General features: G+C 37.7%; 1 protein-coding gene across 3 annotated transcripts in view; it reads right to left on the bottom strand.

Moving 5' to 3' along the window:
* Positions 1-11,202: 11,202 nt before the first annotated feature.
* LOC136033034 (ubiquitin carboxyl-terminal hydrolase CYLD-like) overlaps positions 11,203-16,718 on the bottom strand; it is a 46,303-nt gene continuing 40,787 nt past the window's right edge. For all 3 annotated transcript variants that reach the window (XM_065713596.1, XM_065713595.1, XM_065713594.1), the window contains exons 10-11: positions 13,981-14,197; positions 11,203-11,602 (exon numbers count right to left, since the gene is read on the bottom strand). In XM_065713596.1, the coding sequence (XP_065569668.1) occupies positions 11,409-11,602; positions 13,981-14,197 (411 nt within the window). In that variant the 3' untranslated portion in view covers positions 11,203-11,408. The remainder of the gene's footprint in view (positions 11,603-13,980; positions 14,198-16,718) is intronic.

The raw sequence follows: 16,718 nt of genomic DNA, 5'->3' as shown, positions 1-16,718 counted from the left end.
GTCTCAATCTTTAGAACCTAGGTCTCAAACTTACTGTTTCATTATAAATCCATTTTTTTTAATTGGATTATGTAACAAATAAAGTATTTTGTAGTAGAATTTGCCTTGTAAAAGTTGTATAGATTCTAGTTATTTCTTTGGCTACCATTCAATATTAGGTGACATTAGCATAAGCAATGTACCTCTACTCAGCTGACACCATCTGTTGCACTAGTCATGTAACAATTGACACTCAGGAACACTATGGCTAGTCAGATGCTTTTGCCCTCCTCTATTATACTAGAATACTTTTGTTTCAGGAGTGGTTAAGTGACAGTAAACATGCTATTTTTTTTTTTTTTATTAAATTGTAACAGTAATATCTAATATCTACATTTTTTTTCTTAATGATAAAATTGGTAAAATAATAAAATATTGATTGTCTGGAGGTATACGATGTTTATCCTAGAAACTTTTGAGTCCCTAAATGTTGATATTTTTCTTAGCTGAACATAGAAAAAGTGCGGTTGATGAATCTGATGTTTGTTCATTACTGACCTCGATCTATAAAACCCCACCAAAAAATAATCAGGCAAAGGGCGAACCTGTACATGGTGCTCGTACACAGTACTGTCAAAAATTTGTTGATCGTTGGCTGACTGACCCACAACGAAAGGCGTTGTTGAAAAAAAGCTCATACCTTGGATACTGTGCAGTTTGTAATACTAACCTCAAGTTGGGAAAGAGCGGCAAGTCAGAACTAGTAAAACATGCAAAGTTAAAGAAGCACCAAACAAGTTTGATGCTGATGCATCCACATCAAAAAATACTCTTGATCAGTTTTTGCAAGGTGAATTCACTGATCAAACAAAGCTTCTAGAGGCCTGGGTCTGCAGTTTTTGGTGGAACATGACCTAGCTATTTCAAAGGTTGAGCCTCTGGTAGATTTTTTGAAATCATTACCTTCAAAGCAGGTGTCCGCCTCAAGAAACAAAAAGCTACCAATGTTATATGAACAGGACTAAGTGGCTTCTATGAAGAATATTTGACTGAAACCCTGCAGAGTCGCTGTTTCTTGTGTCATTATTGACGAATCAACTGATGTATCAACCGAAAAAATTCTTGAAGTAGGAGTTATATTTTGCAAGGATGACCTTTCAGTTGAAATTGACATACTTCATTTAATTGAGTGTCCCAACTCTTCAGCCTAGTCTGTATTTGAGGAGCTGAAGAAGTGCATAGTAGAAACACACAAACTTCCACCTGCTAATTTCATAGGGTTCTGTTCTGATACGACTAACTCCATGATGGGAGCTCATGAAAATGTTTTATCCATGATCAGACAAGAATTCCCTTGGGTAGTGATTGTGAAGTGCTCTTGCCATATGGTACATCTAGTTGCTTCTTACGCATTTAACAAATTGCCGAAATCCATGAAAGACATCCGTCGGTCTATCTATTGCCACTTTACACATAGGGCTAAGAGGCAGCATGCTTTCATTGAGTTCCGGAAATTTATCAAGTTGACATGCTCAGGATTCTCCAGGCTGGACAGACCTGGTGGCTTTCAGTCAAAGCTGCTGTTGACAGGATACTGGAGCAGTGGGATGCTCTTAGCGCCTACTACAAAGTTCTACTAGTTGAGGATCCAACAAAGCTAAACGAGCTTGTCTACACAAATCTGAACCCCCTCATGAACCGTCTTTTGAGTTTGTTGCATTCGTATTGGGCTTGTTGAGGGACTTCAATGTAGCTTTTCAGGCTGACAAGCCACTGTTTTATCACCTTAAACAAGAGACTGAGTCTCTGATCAAAGAGTTGTCTCTGGATTCTGCAGAAGGACTATGGGGAATCAACTAGTGCTTTTGAAATTGATGTGAACAATCAGAAGTTTTAATTTCATCTCGAAAGCATTTACTTGGGTCCACACGGACAATACTCTCTCTCGACGTTAAGGTGAGATACCACCATCCCTCCTGATTCAATCGAAAAAGTCCTCGAAGCTGCACAAGCGTTCTATGTCGAAGCAATACAGTAGATACAGAAAAGGTTCCGTTTCGAAGACGATATTTACAAATATGCTGAAATGGTTGACCTAGTGTCAGCCCAATAACTTCATTCTGCCTCTCTGCTACCTTTTGTTATGAAGTATTGACAGTTCCCATGGGATGGAACCAAAACCGAGCAGGAATGGACGAGGCAGAGCCTCATCGATATTGAAAACGTCAAAACAATTGAATGCCGTGACCTACTGGCGTTTGGTATTGGCGAAAAAAAATGCAGCCGGAACAGAATTGTACCTTAACCTGAAACAGGCAGTATTATTTATTTTTACCCTTCCATATTCAAATGTCACCGTCGAGAGGTTTTTCAGTACTGTAAAAGTAATAAAAACTGACCGTTGGAATAAACTGTATACAGAAACCTTGTAGGGTATTCTAAAAACAAAATATGGACTAAAAAGGGCTCAAGAAAGTGCGGAATATGAAGATGATCAGTTACTTCACCACATGAGAAGGGTTAAAGCTTCAGCCACCATACAAAAAATGGTGAAGACACATCAGAGGAAGATGAGGTCTGATTACGTTTTACAAGTTACGAGTGAACAGTGTTAAACATCTTGCACCGAAATCTACATTACAGTATTACATTTTCTTTTCTATTTGTTTGATATTATTTGAAGTAAATTTGAAGCTATTTGTATTTAGTTGATGATTAAAAGAATTTTAAACGACACGATAAGACATTCTATTATGGTACTGATAGCTAGTCTTCAATCTAAGAAGCCAAAATATGCTACCTTTCACTGGTACTGGTAAAATGAGATAGGGAGAAGCGGTTTAGGGAGTAATTGGAAAATGGGAGATTTTTAGGGATTTTGGAACTGGAGATGGGGATTTTTCAGTTCTTTATTTGAGATTTCAGAAATAAAAAAGTGGAAACACTGCTCAGAGCTTTTCTTTTAAATCTCGACCGGATCCGGTGACATTGGGGGGAGTTGGAGGGGAAAACCAAAAATCTTGGAAAACGCTTAGAGTGGAGGGATCGGGATGAAACTTGGTTGAAAACTAAGCACAAGTCCTAGATACGTAATTTACATAACCGGAACGGATTTGCTCTCTTTGGGGGAGTTGGGGAGGGTTAATTCTGAAAAGTTAGAAAAAATGAAGTATTTTTAACTTAAGGAGTGATCGATCGGATCTTAATGAAATTTCATATTTAGAAGGATCTCGTAACTCAGATCTCTGAATCCCGACTCAGAATCCCGTAACTCAGAATCCTGACCGGATCCAGTTTCATTGGGGGGGGGGGTGGAGGGAACCGGGAATCTTGGAAAAGGCTTAGAGAGGAAACATTAGGATGAAACATGGTGAGAAGAATCAGCACAAGTCCAAGGTACGTAACTGATATAACCAGACCAGGGCTCTCTTTGGGGGAGTTAGGGGGGTGGGGGGTAATTCAGAAAATTCGAAAAAATGAGGTATTTGTAACTTACGAAAGGATAATCAGATCTTAATGAAATTTGACATTTAGAAGGATCTTGTGCTTCAGAGCTCTCAATTGAAATCCCGCCCAGATCTGGTGACATTGAAGGGAGTTTGAGGGGGGAAACTTGAAAACTTGGAACACTTGAAAATTGAGATATCTTTATCTTACGAGTGGGTGATCGGATCTAAATTAAACTTGATATATAGAAAGATCTTATGTCTCAGATGCTCCCTTTTCAATTCGAATTGGATCCGAGGACATAGGGGGCTGGAGGGGGGAAACAGAAATCTTGGAAACCGGAAATCTTGGAAAATGCTTAGAGTGGAGAGACCGGGATGAAACTTGGTGGGAAGAATAAGCATAAGTTCTAGATACGTGATTGACAGAACTGGAACGGATCCACTCTCTTTGGGGGGTTGGGGGGATGTTAATTCGGAAAAATTAGAAAAATTGAGGTATCTTTAACTTAAGAACGGGTGATCAGATCTTAATGAAATTTGATATTTAGAAGGAAAGCATGCCTCAGAGCTCTTATTTTAAACCCCAACCAGATCTGGTGACATTATGGGGAATTGGAGGGTGACACTGGAAAACACTTATAGTGGAGAGATTGGGATGAAACTTGGTGGGTAGAATAAGCAAACGTCGTAGATACGTGATTGGCGTAACTGGACTGCTTCTACTGTCTTTGGGGGAGATAGGGGGGTCCAGTTCTTTGGCGAGTTTGGTCCTTCTGGATGTGCTAGGACGATGAAAATTGGTGTGCGTGTAAAGGACCTGTACAAATTGACTTGGTAAAGTTGTTTTCCCCGATTCGATCATCTGGGGGGCTGAAAGGAGAGGAAAAATCAGAAAAAATGAGGTATTCTTAACTTTCGTAATGAATGAATTTTGATATTTAGAAGGACCTTGTGTCTCAGAGCTCTTATTTTAAATCCCGACCAGCACTAAGCCTCTGATCTTCCTTTTAAATCAATCTATTGATTCTTAGAATTTTGCTAGAGCACATGCCATATGAGCTCTTGGCTCTTTCTACCTCGTCACAAATGCCATATGAGCTCTTAGCTCTTGTTTTCTTTATTTGCGTTCATTAAAAAAAAAAAAACAATTTCTGTTTTAAGCTTTCCAATGTTTGAGAGACTGTGTTCACTGATTATATGTGCGTTTAATTTCTTTACTTAGCGATCGCTAAAAAACGAAGGTTTTCTTCTAAATAAATAATTTGTGTATCCTTTAAAAGAGCTTTATGGGGTTTGCAAGACTGTTCCCTTATTCAATGTGGGTTTTTATGGCACTTGGTATTTACCAAGTGGCATATAGCGTTCCAAATTCTGTCGGTCTGTCTGTCTGTCGGTCCCGGTTTTGCTAGTTTAGGCACTTCCAGATAAGCTAGGACGATGAAATTTGGCCGCCGTATAAGGGACCAGACCCGATTAAATTAGAAATAGTCGATTCTCCGATTCGACCATCTGGAGGGGAGTGGGAGGACGGTTAATTCGAAAAAATTAGGAAAAATGAGGTATTTTTAACTTACGAACGGCAAATCGGATCTTAATGAAATTTGATATTTAGAAGGATATCGTGTCTCAGAGCTGTTATTTTAAATCCCGACCAGATCCGCTGACATTGGATGGAGTTGAAGGGGGAACCTAAAATCTTGGAAAACGCTTAGAGTGGAGGTATCGGGATGAAACTTAATGGGAAAAATAAGCACAATTCCTAGATATGTGATTGACATAACCGGAACGGATCCGCTGTCTTCGGGGGAGGGTTAATTCTGAAAAATTAGAAAAAAATAAGCAATTTTTTACTTACGAAGGAGTGATCGGATCTTAAGTAAATTTCATATTTAGCAGAGCTCGTAACTCAAACCTCTTATTTTAAATCCCGAGCGGATCCAGTGTCATTGGGTGGAGTTTTGGGAGGGAACTGGAAATCTTGGAAAACGCTTAGAGTGGAGAAATCAGGATGAAACTTGGTGGGAAGAATAATCTTAAGTCCAAAATACGTGACTTACATAACCGGACCGGATCCACTCTCTTTGGGGAAGTTTGGGGGGGGGTAATTCAGAAAAATTAGAAAAAATGAGGTATTTCTAACTTACGAAAGGGTGATCAGATCTTAATGAAATTTGATATTTAGAAGGATCTTGTGCTTCAGAGCTCTTATTTTAAGTCCCGATCAAATCCGGGGACATTGGGGGTGTTGGAGTAGGAAACCGGAAATCTTGGAAAACGAGAAAATTGAGGTATCTTTATCTTACGAATGGGTGGTTGGATCTTAGTGAAACTTGATATATAGAAAGGTCTTATATCTCAGATGCTCCATTTTCAATTTGAATCGGATCCGGGTACATAGGGGCTGGAGAGGGGAAAGAGAAATCTTGGAAACCGGAAATCTCGGAAAATGTTCAGAGTCGACAGATCGGGATGAAACCTAATGGGAAGAATAAGCACAAGTTCTAGATACGTGATTGACATAATTAGAACGGGTCCGCTCTCTTTGAGGGATTTAGGGGTATTTCCAGTGCTTTGGCGAGTTCGGTGCTTCTGGACGTGCTAGGAAGATGAAAATTGGTATGCGTGTCAGGGACCTGCAGAAATTGACTTGATATTAGACGTTTTCCCAATTCGACCATCTGGGGGACTGAAGGGAGAGGAAAAATACAAAAAATGAGGTATTTTTAACTTACGAGTGGGTGATCGGATCTTAATGAAATTTGATATAGAAGGACCTTGTGTCCCAGAGCTCTTATTTTAAATCCCGACCATATCCAGTGATATTTGGGGACTTGGAGGGGTACACGGGAAATCTTGGAAAACGCTTAGAGTGGGAGAGATCGGGATGAACCTTGGTGGTAAAAATAAGCACAAGTTCTAGATACTTAATTGACATAACCATACTGAATCCGCTTTCTTTGGGGGAGTTGGGAGGTGTCAATTCGGAAAAATTAGAAAAATTGAAATATTTTTAACTTAAGAAGGGGTTACCGGATCTTAATGAAGTTTTATATTTAGAAGGAACTCATGTCTCAGAGCTGTTATTTTAAATCCTGACCAGATCTGGTGGCATTGGGGGAGTTAGAGGGGGGAACCAGAAATCTTGGAAAACGCTTAGAGTGGAGAGATCAGGATGAAACTTGGTGGGTAGAATAGTCTTAGATACGTGATTGACGTAACTGGACTGAATCGGCTCTCTTTGAGGGAGTTTGAGAGTCCAGTGCTTTGGCAAGTTCGGTACTTCTGGACGTGCTAGGACGATGAAAATTGGCAGGCGTGTCAGGGACCTGCCCAAATTGACTTGATAAAGTCGTTTTCCCCGATTCGACCATCTGGGGGGCTGAAGGGAGAGGAAAAATACAAAAAATAAGGTATTTTTAACTTACGAGTGGGTGATCGGATCTTAATGAATTTTGATATTTAGAAGGACCTCGTGTCTCAGAGCTCTCATTTTAAGTCTCGACCGGCATTAAGTCTCTGATTTTCCTTTTAAATCAATCTGTTGATTCCTAGAGTTTTGCTAGAGCTCATGCCATATGTGCTCTTGGCTCTTATCTCTTCCGATCTCGTTACAAGTGCCATATGAGCTCTTATCTATTGTTTATTTTATTAGAAAGACTTTCTATGCTTTTTGATCCTACTGAAGCAATTAGTGTGGTCAAAGAGATTATTAAATACATCCATTTCGTCTTTATATGTAATTAGTTTGAATAGTAAGAGATAAACCTCTGAGTCTCAAGTAGCTAAGTAACTCGCATATGGCACTGCACCCTAAAAAAGTGTACTGATGATAATACTGCTACTAAAGCTAAGACCATTACTATTAATATTTCAGTTACTATGAGCTAGCGTTCGTTCTTTATTATAATCTTTAATATAAGGTATTGGACGTGATCGTCTCTACTAGGTTGCTAGGTACCACTGAATCCCGGAAATTTTTCATTTAAGATGGGCAATTGTTCGTTCTTTAGTATAATTCGTTCTTTACCATAAAATAGCAATGAAACATGCATAACCCTCATTTATGGTTGACTATACTGATCTTTTATATAATTCTTCTGTATTGTTCACTTTAGACCATATTTTTTCAATGTTTAAAGTCATACGCATTAAATCACGCGCCAAGTGGTTCGAACCTCACAAAAATCAAAACCGATAAATCTGGCTCAAGTCTTGGGAATCTTCTTGCAAAGCAGGTTCCAGGAGAGTCCATATAAACAGAAAAAGAGCAGAGGTGAAAACTTCTCGTTTTACGAAACAGACAGTGTTAGGGAAAAATCCCACTACCGATATTTCGTCTGAATTTGGTGATGATTGAGGATTCACTGGTATATTTGATTCTGCGTCTAACGCAATCATATTCTTTTCAGAAACATCTACAATGATGAGTATTTGTGGAAACGGTTATTTATAGCCATTCTTTGCGTGGTAAGATAGCAGATGACAAGCTTAAATAAATATTGTAACTATGTTATAAATGATAACGTATAAAGTGAATGAATAAAATTTGGTTCATTTTTTCTTGAGCTTTATCTTGAAAATTTTATATATTTTTTTAGGTATATTCTTCTGACACAGGATGAATCTGTGAGAGAAGATGCTAGACAAATCCCTGGGACTCCAATAATATACTTGCATCGTAAAACCCCGACAATGGAACGTCCGTCTTATATGAGCTCTGAAATTGTTAACGAAGAGACTACTCAAAAGTAAAACCTATTTTTTTTTCTACTGCTCTGAACTGACTAAGAATCTTTCCTGGAAGTGGTGATGGGACAATGCTAATATTTTTTGCCGATTTTGGTTAGAATTCCGATGATAATTACAGCTTTCTGATGCATCAGATGCATCTTGTACTAGTGCCTCCTGGCGATATCAATGAATAACTTTTTTTGCACTCAGCAAATTTAATTGACTGCAAGCATAAGTTAATTGCATTCCAAGTACCATCAAAAATTTACAATTTGTAGAATAGTTGAAAAAATCATGTTTCATTGTCTTAGAGCTAGATAAAAAGCTTTTTCCCTGAACAGCTTGAAAATTAAATCCACAAGTCCCCGGGTCAAGGGGACCCGAATGTACAAGAACAATTCTAGTTTTAATACCCTTTCTGAGGGCCAAGTGTGATAGGGGGGGGGAGGGCAAACAGCCCCATGCTCTTTTAACAAAGAATGAACAAAATGAATTTCGAAGGAAATCCAGACCACATTGTTAAGAAAGGGCGCGGCATACTTACATAATTGCCTTACAAAAGTGCGCTATTAAGATGGGGAGGATTATGGATTGAATGGACTTGAGGGTCTGAGGATTAAGCTTAGGGTTGAGGAAGTGGACGAGGAGACATAGGGAAGACAGCTGATGCCATCCTTGAGCGGCAAGATACCGGAGCTGGGGGAAGGGGTAAAGGTTACCCCCATTTTGTCGCCTTCCCCTTGGAAAGGACTCACGGAGGATGCTAGCCCTCGTGAGACTTGGGTAAATGCACCATGGGAAGTTACTTCTTTGTGAGTCATGAGGAACCTCTCTTTAACTAAAGGTCCTCGAGAGTGGGGACAGCCGAGGTAGATGGCCATCGTTAGAAGTCATGGAATAGTAAGGTTTATTTGCAGGTGGAAGGAGGGGGCGCAGCGTTATTATCGGAAAGAGGGACAGGTGAGCTTGGCTACCGGAAGGTGTGGGAGGAAGGTTGTCACCTGCAAAAGTGAAATTTGTGCCACTATCTGTCAAGTCCTTGAACAATTCAAATGGGAGTTTTTCGTTGTAACATTTCCATACCCTCACCCCCTAAAACTTTAGGGAACAGATGTTGTTTGGCAACGCTGGTATACTTATCTTATTACTTGTTCTCTGCTGAACCTTGTACTTACCTTAGGATAGAGATTTTGCCCTCATTAAGACACTCTAATAATGATTAGCTTTCTGGATATGGCTGATTCACTTAATATTTTCAGGAATGAAATTTTTATATCTTTCTTTTAGCTCATTTCCAAGCAAGATTTGGCTTTTTTTTTCATTTAATTGTGACCAAGAATAACCAACTTGTCAGCATTCGTAAAGTTGAAAAGAATCCAAAATTCAGATACGTCTTTTGTGCTTAGCACGCCAGTAATGAAGAAATGATATCCGTTTAGCGGCTTTCGGGTTCCAAATGCATAGAAGTTAAGTTAGACATACACGTCAACACTGATTGGAAAATAAAGAAATATGAACACAGAGGATGAAGATGGTGGACACTAAAGCCTTTTGATTGCTAAATGTGCAACCTTAGACGCGAGTTTCACAGAATGTGGAACTCAAAGCAAGGGCACTTGTGCATACACAGGATTTGTTTTGTGGGGGAGGGGCTACTCTTGGTCAAATTGTCTGGTGAACATGTAAAAATGATGGTATGAGAAAGAGCAGGTCTGATAATTAAAAATCATTCAGATAAGTAACCTATAGTGTCTGTAGTTCGGAGAGAAACTTAATGTAATAGTTTTTCGAAGAAAGCATCAACACAAAATTGAATCCAAAAAGATTTTAAAGATTTAAAATGATGTTGCGTAACAAAATAAAAAAACAAAACTACATAAAATTGTCCTAGGTAGACCCCTCCTTCTTTCCCGCCAAAATTTATATTTTTTTTTCAAGTTTCCCGATAATTTTCATGTAATTCACCTGTTTTACTCCGTTTGAGGGATCCTCTCTGCAAAATGATTGCCCATAGTCTGCTAAACAGTATCGGTTCTGAATCCATTTTAAGGTTTTTATTCTTTCTACGTGTTGCACGCATCTTCAATGCTATGTATATTTGGATTTGCACTTTTTATCTGTTATAAAGTTTCAAAAATATAAAGATTACTTTATTTATAACGCTGGTAGACATTTTTTATTTATTTTTTAAGAATGGATGTATCCGAATTTCAGAAAGAGAGATTAAAAGAGCTTAGAGAGAAAATAATAGGAGAAACTGAGAAGCCCCCCAAAAAGAAGAGAAAGAAGAAAGGAGGACCAAACCCGCTATCTTGTTTAAAGAAGAAGAAAAAACCGTGCGGACCAAGAAATAATACCAAAGTGATTGTTGAACAACCGAAGAAGAAAAGAAGACGAGTTAAAATCGCTAAACACATTAGGGAACACTGGGCGGTGCTGGAGAAACAACAGAATGTGAATCTTACTTAAAACAGACTTTACATATTACTTTGAGTAAACCTGGAAATAGTTGTAAATGGTTGAATGATTGAATTCGGGAATGTAATTGAAACGTGAATATCTAGTGTCTTTTAAAACCAAGATGGTACTGGCCGAGTTTCCTTTCAGTAGAGCTTAACTCATCCGTGGTTAATTGATTCAGGTTTACTCATTTTTCCATTTTAATATATATTTCATAGAAATTTATTAATAAACGAATCTTTGTTCCTATTAAACCATTTTTTTTCTGTTTAGTTACGTCCCGTTGTTTATGGGTTCCCAACCCTTCTGCTTGATAGACAGAGATTCAAAAGGTAATTTGGGAACTTGGCATGATTTTGGCGTTTAATTTTTCGAAAAGAGCTTTTCCAATTTCAGCTTGACTTTTTTGATCTTTTCAGTTTCGAGAGTGATGTTTCACATTCGATTTACAACCGCCGTTCTGGAGAGATTTATCTGTCTACTTATTTAAAGAAGAATAATGTCAATTACTCCTTTCTCTGGAATTATTACTTTGACGGTTTAGCATGACGTTGCTGATATCAAAACAGATAAAAATACCATATAAACTTGGGAACTAATTCTGCTTTAATTTATTCAAGGTCAATTAAGTACAAGATACTCTTTTTAAAGGTCATAAAATCAAATACACAATAACGTCATACAATCCAAACTAAAACTTTTTCATTAATACTGAAAGGCTCAAGTAAAAAAGAAGAAACGCTAATGAGTATGTATCATAAATGTAACTTTGGCTGTCACGAATTAGTTTCACCGATACATCATCACATCTGTACTTTGATATAGGCACAGGTAAGCATCAGAAAATAACCTTTTGACTAGTTCTGGGACACTTTCTCTTCCAACAGGTGAATTTAAAACTGAGTGGTCCCATTCTTCACGTAGCCATTGTCCCAGCTCAGGACAAGGTTGCATTTCAGGGATGTTATATCCATGCTGCTCACCTGTAAGAATTCAATAACAGATAAGCCTAATAATATGTCTCCACAAGGACGGCAAATAGAATTATAATGAAAAAAAAAAATTCAAACAATCGTGTTTCCCCTTTTTCATTTTTTAAGTGTTTAGTTTATGTCTACCCAAAATATGGCCGAATATCTACCCGAAAGGCCTAATATTTTAACTGAAACCTAAACGTTAAATCTTAGTTTGTGTTCCGGTCTTTCGAGTTTGCGTTATGTTGAATAGGTAGGGGTAGTCTCCAACAGTAAATTAATCTAATATTCAAGGATTCCTGCAAAAGCAAGTATAATTTATCATATTTCCGAGTGGAACTTAGAGTTAGTTGTACCCGTATGGTGCTCTTAACTGGCCGCGGAGCTTTCTATAAACTTGCGTATGTACGCTTATAGATTTATGCCAACAAAGAACCAGCTATTCTGAAAGGCTCGTCAAAGTTTATTAAGCTAACTTTACATTTACATATTTGATTGAATTGTTTTTATTTGATTGGTCACAATCATAAGATACTCGAAAGTTCCATGAAACATGTAATGAGAGCAACATCTTCTTAATTGAGTACGGTAGATTGCTTAATTAAAATGGCCCGATCTTTAAGACATGCCTTTTAAGCAAATTTGAAGCGGAAAGGGTTCAGTTCAATGGATCTAAAATCAAAAGAGGGTGAAAAGAAAAATCAGACAAATATGTAAAACAAAATTATAGATAAAATTTTGGTTTGATTTTACTCTTTATCTTCTTTTAATTTTAGATTTCTCCCTATTTTGAATTATTATTTGATTTTTCTTCTTGTTTTGCTTCCTACTCGCCACAGACTCGTTGTTTTGACGATTTAATTATTTGGTTTTGTCATGATAGGCCGGTTCAGCTTTAGATATTTTACTTTATGTATGCAAGAGAGTTGATACCATGTAAGAACAAAAACAGTTTTGCGTTAATCTTGTAATATATTTTGGTTGAACGCCTCAATTTGAACATCAATTGAAATTGACATCAACCTGAAAATACAGTCACTGGACCCGAGCTTCACAGATGTCGGTATTTGAAGAAATGTATAGATATATCTAACAAATGCGTCTTAACAACACATCCGTCAGGTGTATAGTTTTGAATTCTCAATATGTTTGTAGTCTTAATATTTGGTTTTGAAAAAAAAAATCAAACTAACAAACAGTTCAGTAACCACATATTATACAAATACACTCAATGTCGGAAAGTCATGTTTTCTCATTTTTTCCAGAGTCTCAAAGGCTTGCCCTGACTTAAATGAAATAAACCTATCAAGAGGTTCTCTAAGTAGACCCAAGGATCGTTACGTTCGATTCCTAGGCATCTTGCTTGACGAAAATCTTTCCTTTAAGCATCATATTGACCTGATTAAAATGAAAGTCTTCAGGAGTCTCGGAATCCTTAGATAGCTCAAACACATATTTCCAAGGTCAATTCTTAGAATCTTGTTCTGCAATCTAGTTCAGTCTTATGTTTCATACTGTTCTGTTATTTGAATGCCAACTTTTCCCTCGTCTCTGAAGCCACTGTCAAAAATGTATGATAAAGCAAGGATTCTTATTCAGAAAACTAACCGATCTGTACTTAAACCCTTGCTTGATTTGAAATCTCTCTATTTTCTTTCTAATTCTTCTTTCATTTTTTTACAGTTGCACGGCCATCTTCCTGCTGCCCTATGTAATAATATGTTGTTTCTGGTCAATCGACTTATCATCTCCGCACTTACAACAATCTACAGATTCTTCATACTCCATCAGTGAGGTCTGACTTCAGCCCTCTGACAGCTTGCAACAGGATCTAAAACACGCTCCCAGAGTTTCCACGAAGCTGCCACTCGTTCGGTATGTTCAAAAATTATAGGAATTTCTAGCTAGTAAATAAGTTTTTTTTTTCCGGTTTCCCTCGGAGTTGATGTCTCTGGATTGAGTTGGATACTTAATTGAATTGGTGAAATCATGTGCTACTCCCTGCCTAGCTTGTCATTTTTGGGGATTATTAAGGTTGGCGACTGGATTTTTTCGAATTTTGTGTATATTTTTTAAGTTGGTATTTTTTCTCCCTTGTTCTTTGCCGGCCATAGAGCCTTATGGGGGAGATTGTTTTGAAGTAGTTTTTTTTATGAATTTATTGTTAAATAAAGAACTCATAACTCAAAAGAACTCCTTTATATGATCTTGATTCATGCTTCAAACGCAGTGACATAGTAAAGAGAGGTTTGTCTCTCTTGAACTATTTTTTTTTCCGCATGCAACTTTATACAGAAGGGGCTCTCTTTATATTAAAGAAAGGCTACTTTATACTTGTAGTGACATAACAAGTGCAACAATTGTGAAATACTGGGGGAAAATACTACCTTTTCTATCAGCCATAGAGTCAAAGAAACACCATGGCGCATCAGGACCATTGCCACATTTAGAAAATGCAACATAATGGGATGTTGCGATGCAGACAACAGCAAATAATTCCATATATAATCTTGGTAACTGACAATGTTCCTGTACCATGACGAAGTCTGACGGGACAGAGAGCTGCTTAATTTTGTGATTAGCTCGAGTGCGATGTGTGTGAACCTGAAATAATTAAATGACGGTCATATTTAATAATATCTAATATTTAAAAAATTTAATATGGTGATAAGTAGCATGAAAAATGGATATAAAAGAAATTTAATTTTGTCAGGGAATGAGGCGTCTAAATCAAAATTAAAAACTGGTAAAAATGTGAAAATGCTGGAAACGTGTTGATACCAAGATGGGCCCAGGATTCCACAAAATCTCCATTCATACTGGAGGTCCCAGGGACTTCTTCCGGTTCTAAGCCGGCTTATGCTCTTTGATGTAGACCTGAGAAGATGTGTTAGTCCTCGCCCACTGGTTTCGACGACCACTGCTTCTCCTGAGGCCAAAATAATTTCAATGATTTACAGAATATGAAAAATTGAAACTTGGAATGTTACGACGTTAAAAAATAACTATCATATCAACATTCTGATTGACGAATTCCGAAGCTTTGAACTGGGCTTATTAGAAGTTTCAGAAACACATATCCCAGATGAAAGGAAACATGAAATTAGGTGATATAGAATTCATTTAATAAGGCAGGAAGGATTGGGTGTATAGGCAGGGATTAGGGCTCATGATGAGTAAGGAATCTGCTAAGTCTTTTGGGAAGGTATTAATAATAGAATACTAATCACTCATTTTACGACTAAAAAGTCCAGGGTATCAGTCACAGTAGTATAAGCGCCTTTAGAACCAACTGATAGAGATAGTATTGACTCATATGAATTTTACTTATAACTACAGGAACAAATAGACAGGGTTCCAGGTCGTTAGAAATAGGGATAAATGGTACCCTAGCCTAGGTAAATTCGGGGTCGGAAAAGAAAACAGTAATGGCTACAGACTGCTGCAATTTTGTAGGTGTAACAATCTACTTATAACCAATTCAACATTTGGTCATAAAATGGCCCATAAGTAAACATGGTATTCACCTGATGGCAAGACAGCAAACCTTATTGATCTTGTTATTAATCATAAAACGAAGACTGGCAGGATCAATACAAGATACGATGGTACATAGGAGTACTGTTAATTATTTTAAAAGTAAAGATCACTATCTAGTAATGTCTAGGGCTGATATAATACTGAAATTTCAGAAGAATAACTACCTTCCGGAAATTTATGAAGTTGGTGTGCTCCAGGATAAGAATTCCAGAAAAACTTTCCCGGAACGGTTGAATACTAAACTGGAGAGTTTAAAATTCTGAGACTGAGAGATGCTGTAGACAAAGCTTTAAGAGAAGAATAGTGCAGTTTTAGGAAGGGTAGAGGATGTGTCGACCAAATTTTTTACTCTTAGGTTAATAATTGAGAAGTGCCTGAGTTGTCAAACACCTTTGGTCCTAAGTTTTATAGATTACGAGCACGCGTTCGATTTAGCTGATAAAAAAGCTTTGGCGAAGGTTTTATCCTTGTATGGTATGCCAGACATATACATTAAAGTGATTAGCGTTATTTACCAGAATAGCACTGCTGCGGTTAAGGTAGGAAATAAAGTTAGCACCTGGTTTCGTGTCAAATCGGGAAATAAGCAAGGTTGTGTTGTACCCTCATTTATATGGATCATTTTGATGGACTTAGTCTTTAGGAGCAAAGGGAAGGCAATGGGAGAACATGGAATCAAATGGGGAAGAAAAACTTTCCTGGACAGATTATACTGATGATTTGAGCATCCTAGCTGTAAGTGTGAGCAAAATGAGGGAACATTTAGAGGTTTTGCGACTTAAAGGTGCTAGAATAGGTTTGAAAATAAGAAGACTAAGTCGCTAAGTCTAGTAATATGTGAAGATGAGAAGATGACGTTGAGTAACGAAAAGATTGATAAAGTGTACATTTTCAATTACCTTGGAAGCATTATTAGTAAATACGGTGGGAGCAGTGAAGATGATAAAAGTAGAATAGCCAAGTCTCAGGGTGTTTTTTTCACAGTTGAAAAAGTTTGGAAGAATTGGGAGATAAGTCTGGGAACCAAGATAAGAATACTGGAAGCTACAATGGTGACAGTGGTCAAATATGGTTTTTGAAGCATGGGTGCTCCGAAAAACGGAGAAATATTTGCTAGAAATTTTCCAGAGAAATTGCTAACGAATATCAGTTGACTCAGTTGACTGACCGTATTCCAAACAGTAGGCTGTGCGAAAAGTGATGTTCAATCCTGCTTTCTAGGGCTATAATGACAGAAAGGTTGAGAGGGCTAGGGCAAGTTATGCGGATGAAGGATTATCAAAGACTGTCCTTTTCGGCCAACAGTCAAGGACTAAACGGAAAACAGGTCGTCCAGGGTTGGGGATGGAGGATTTCGTAAGTTAAGGTTTAAAGGAAATAGGAACTTTAGGAGAGGGTGTAAAGAGGAAGGCTTTGAATAGATTAGGATGGAGGAGTGTGCTTAGCTGTGTTAGCCTCAGGAGGCTTGGTGCTGCGGAGAGTTCCTAGTAGCATATGTAATAATGTATGTGCAATGATAATTTGAAAATAACTAAAAATACAAAATGAAACAAAAACATAAAGGTCAAAATAGAAACATAAAAAA

Source organism: Artemia franciscana, chromosome 11, assembly GCF_032884065.1.
Source record: "Artemia franciscana chromosome 11, ASM3288406v1, whole genome shotgun sequence".
Classification (NCBI taxonomy): Eukaryota; Metazoa; Arthropoda; class Branchiopoda; order Anostraca; family Artemiidae; genus Artemia; species Artemia franciscana.
This window is presented reverse-complemented; position numbering and strand designations above follow the sequence as displayed.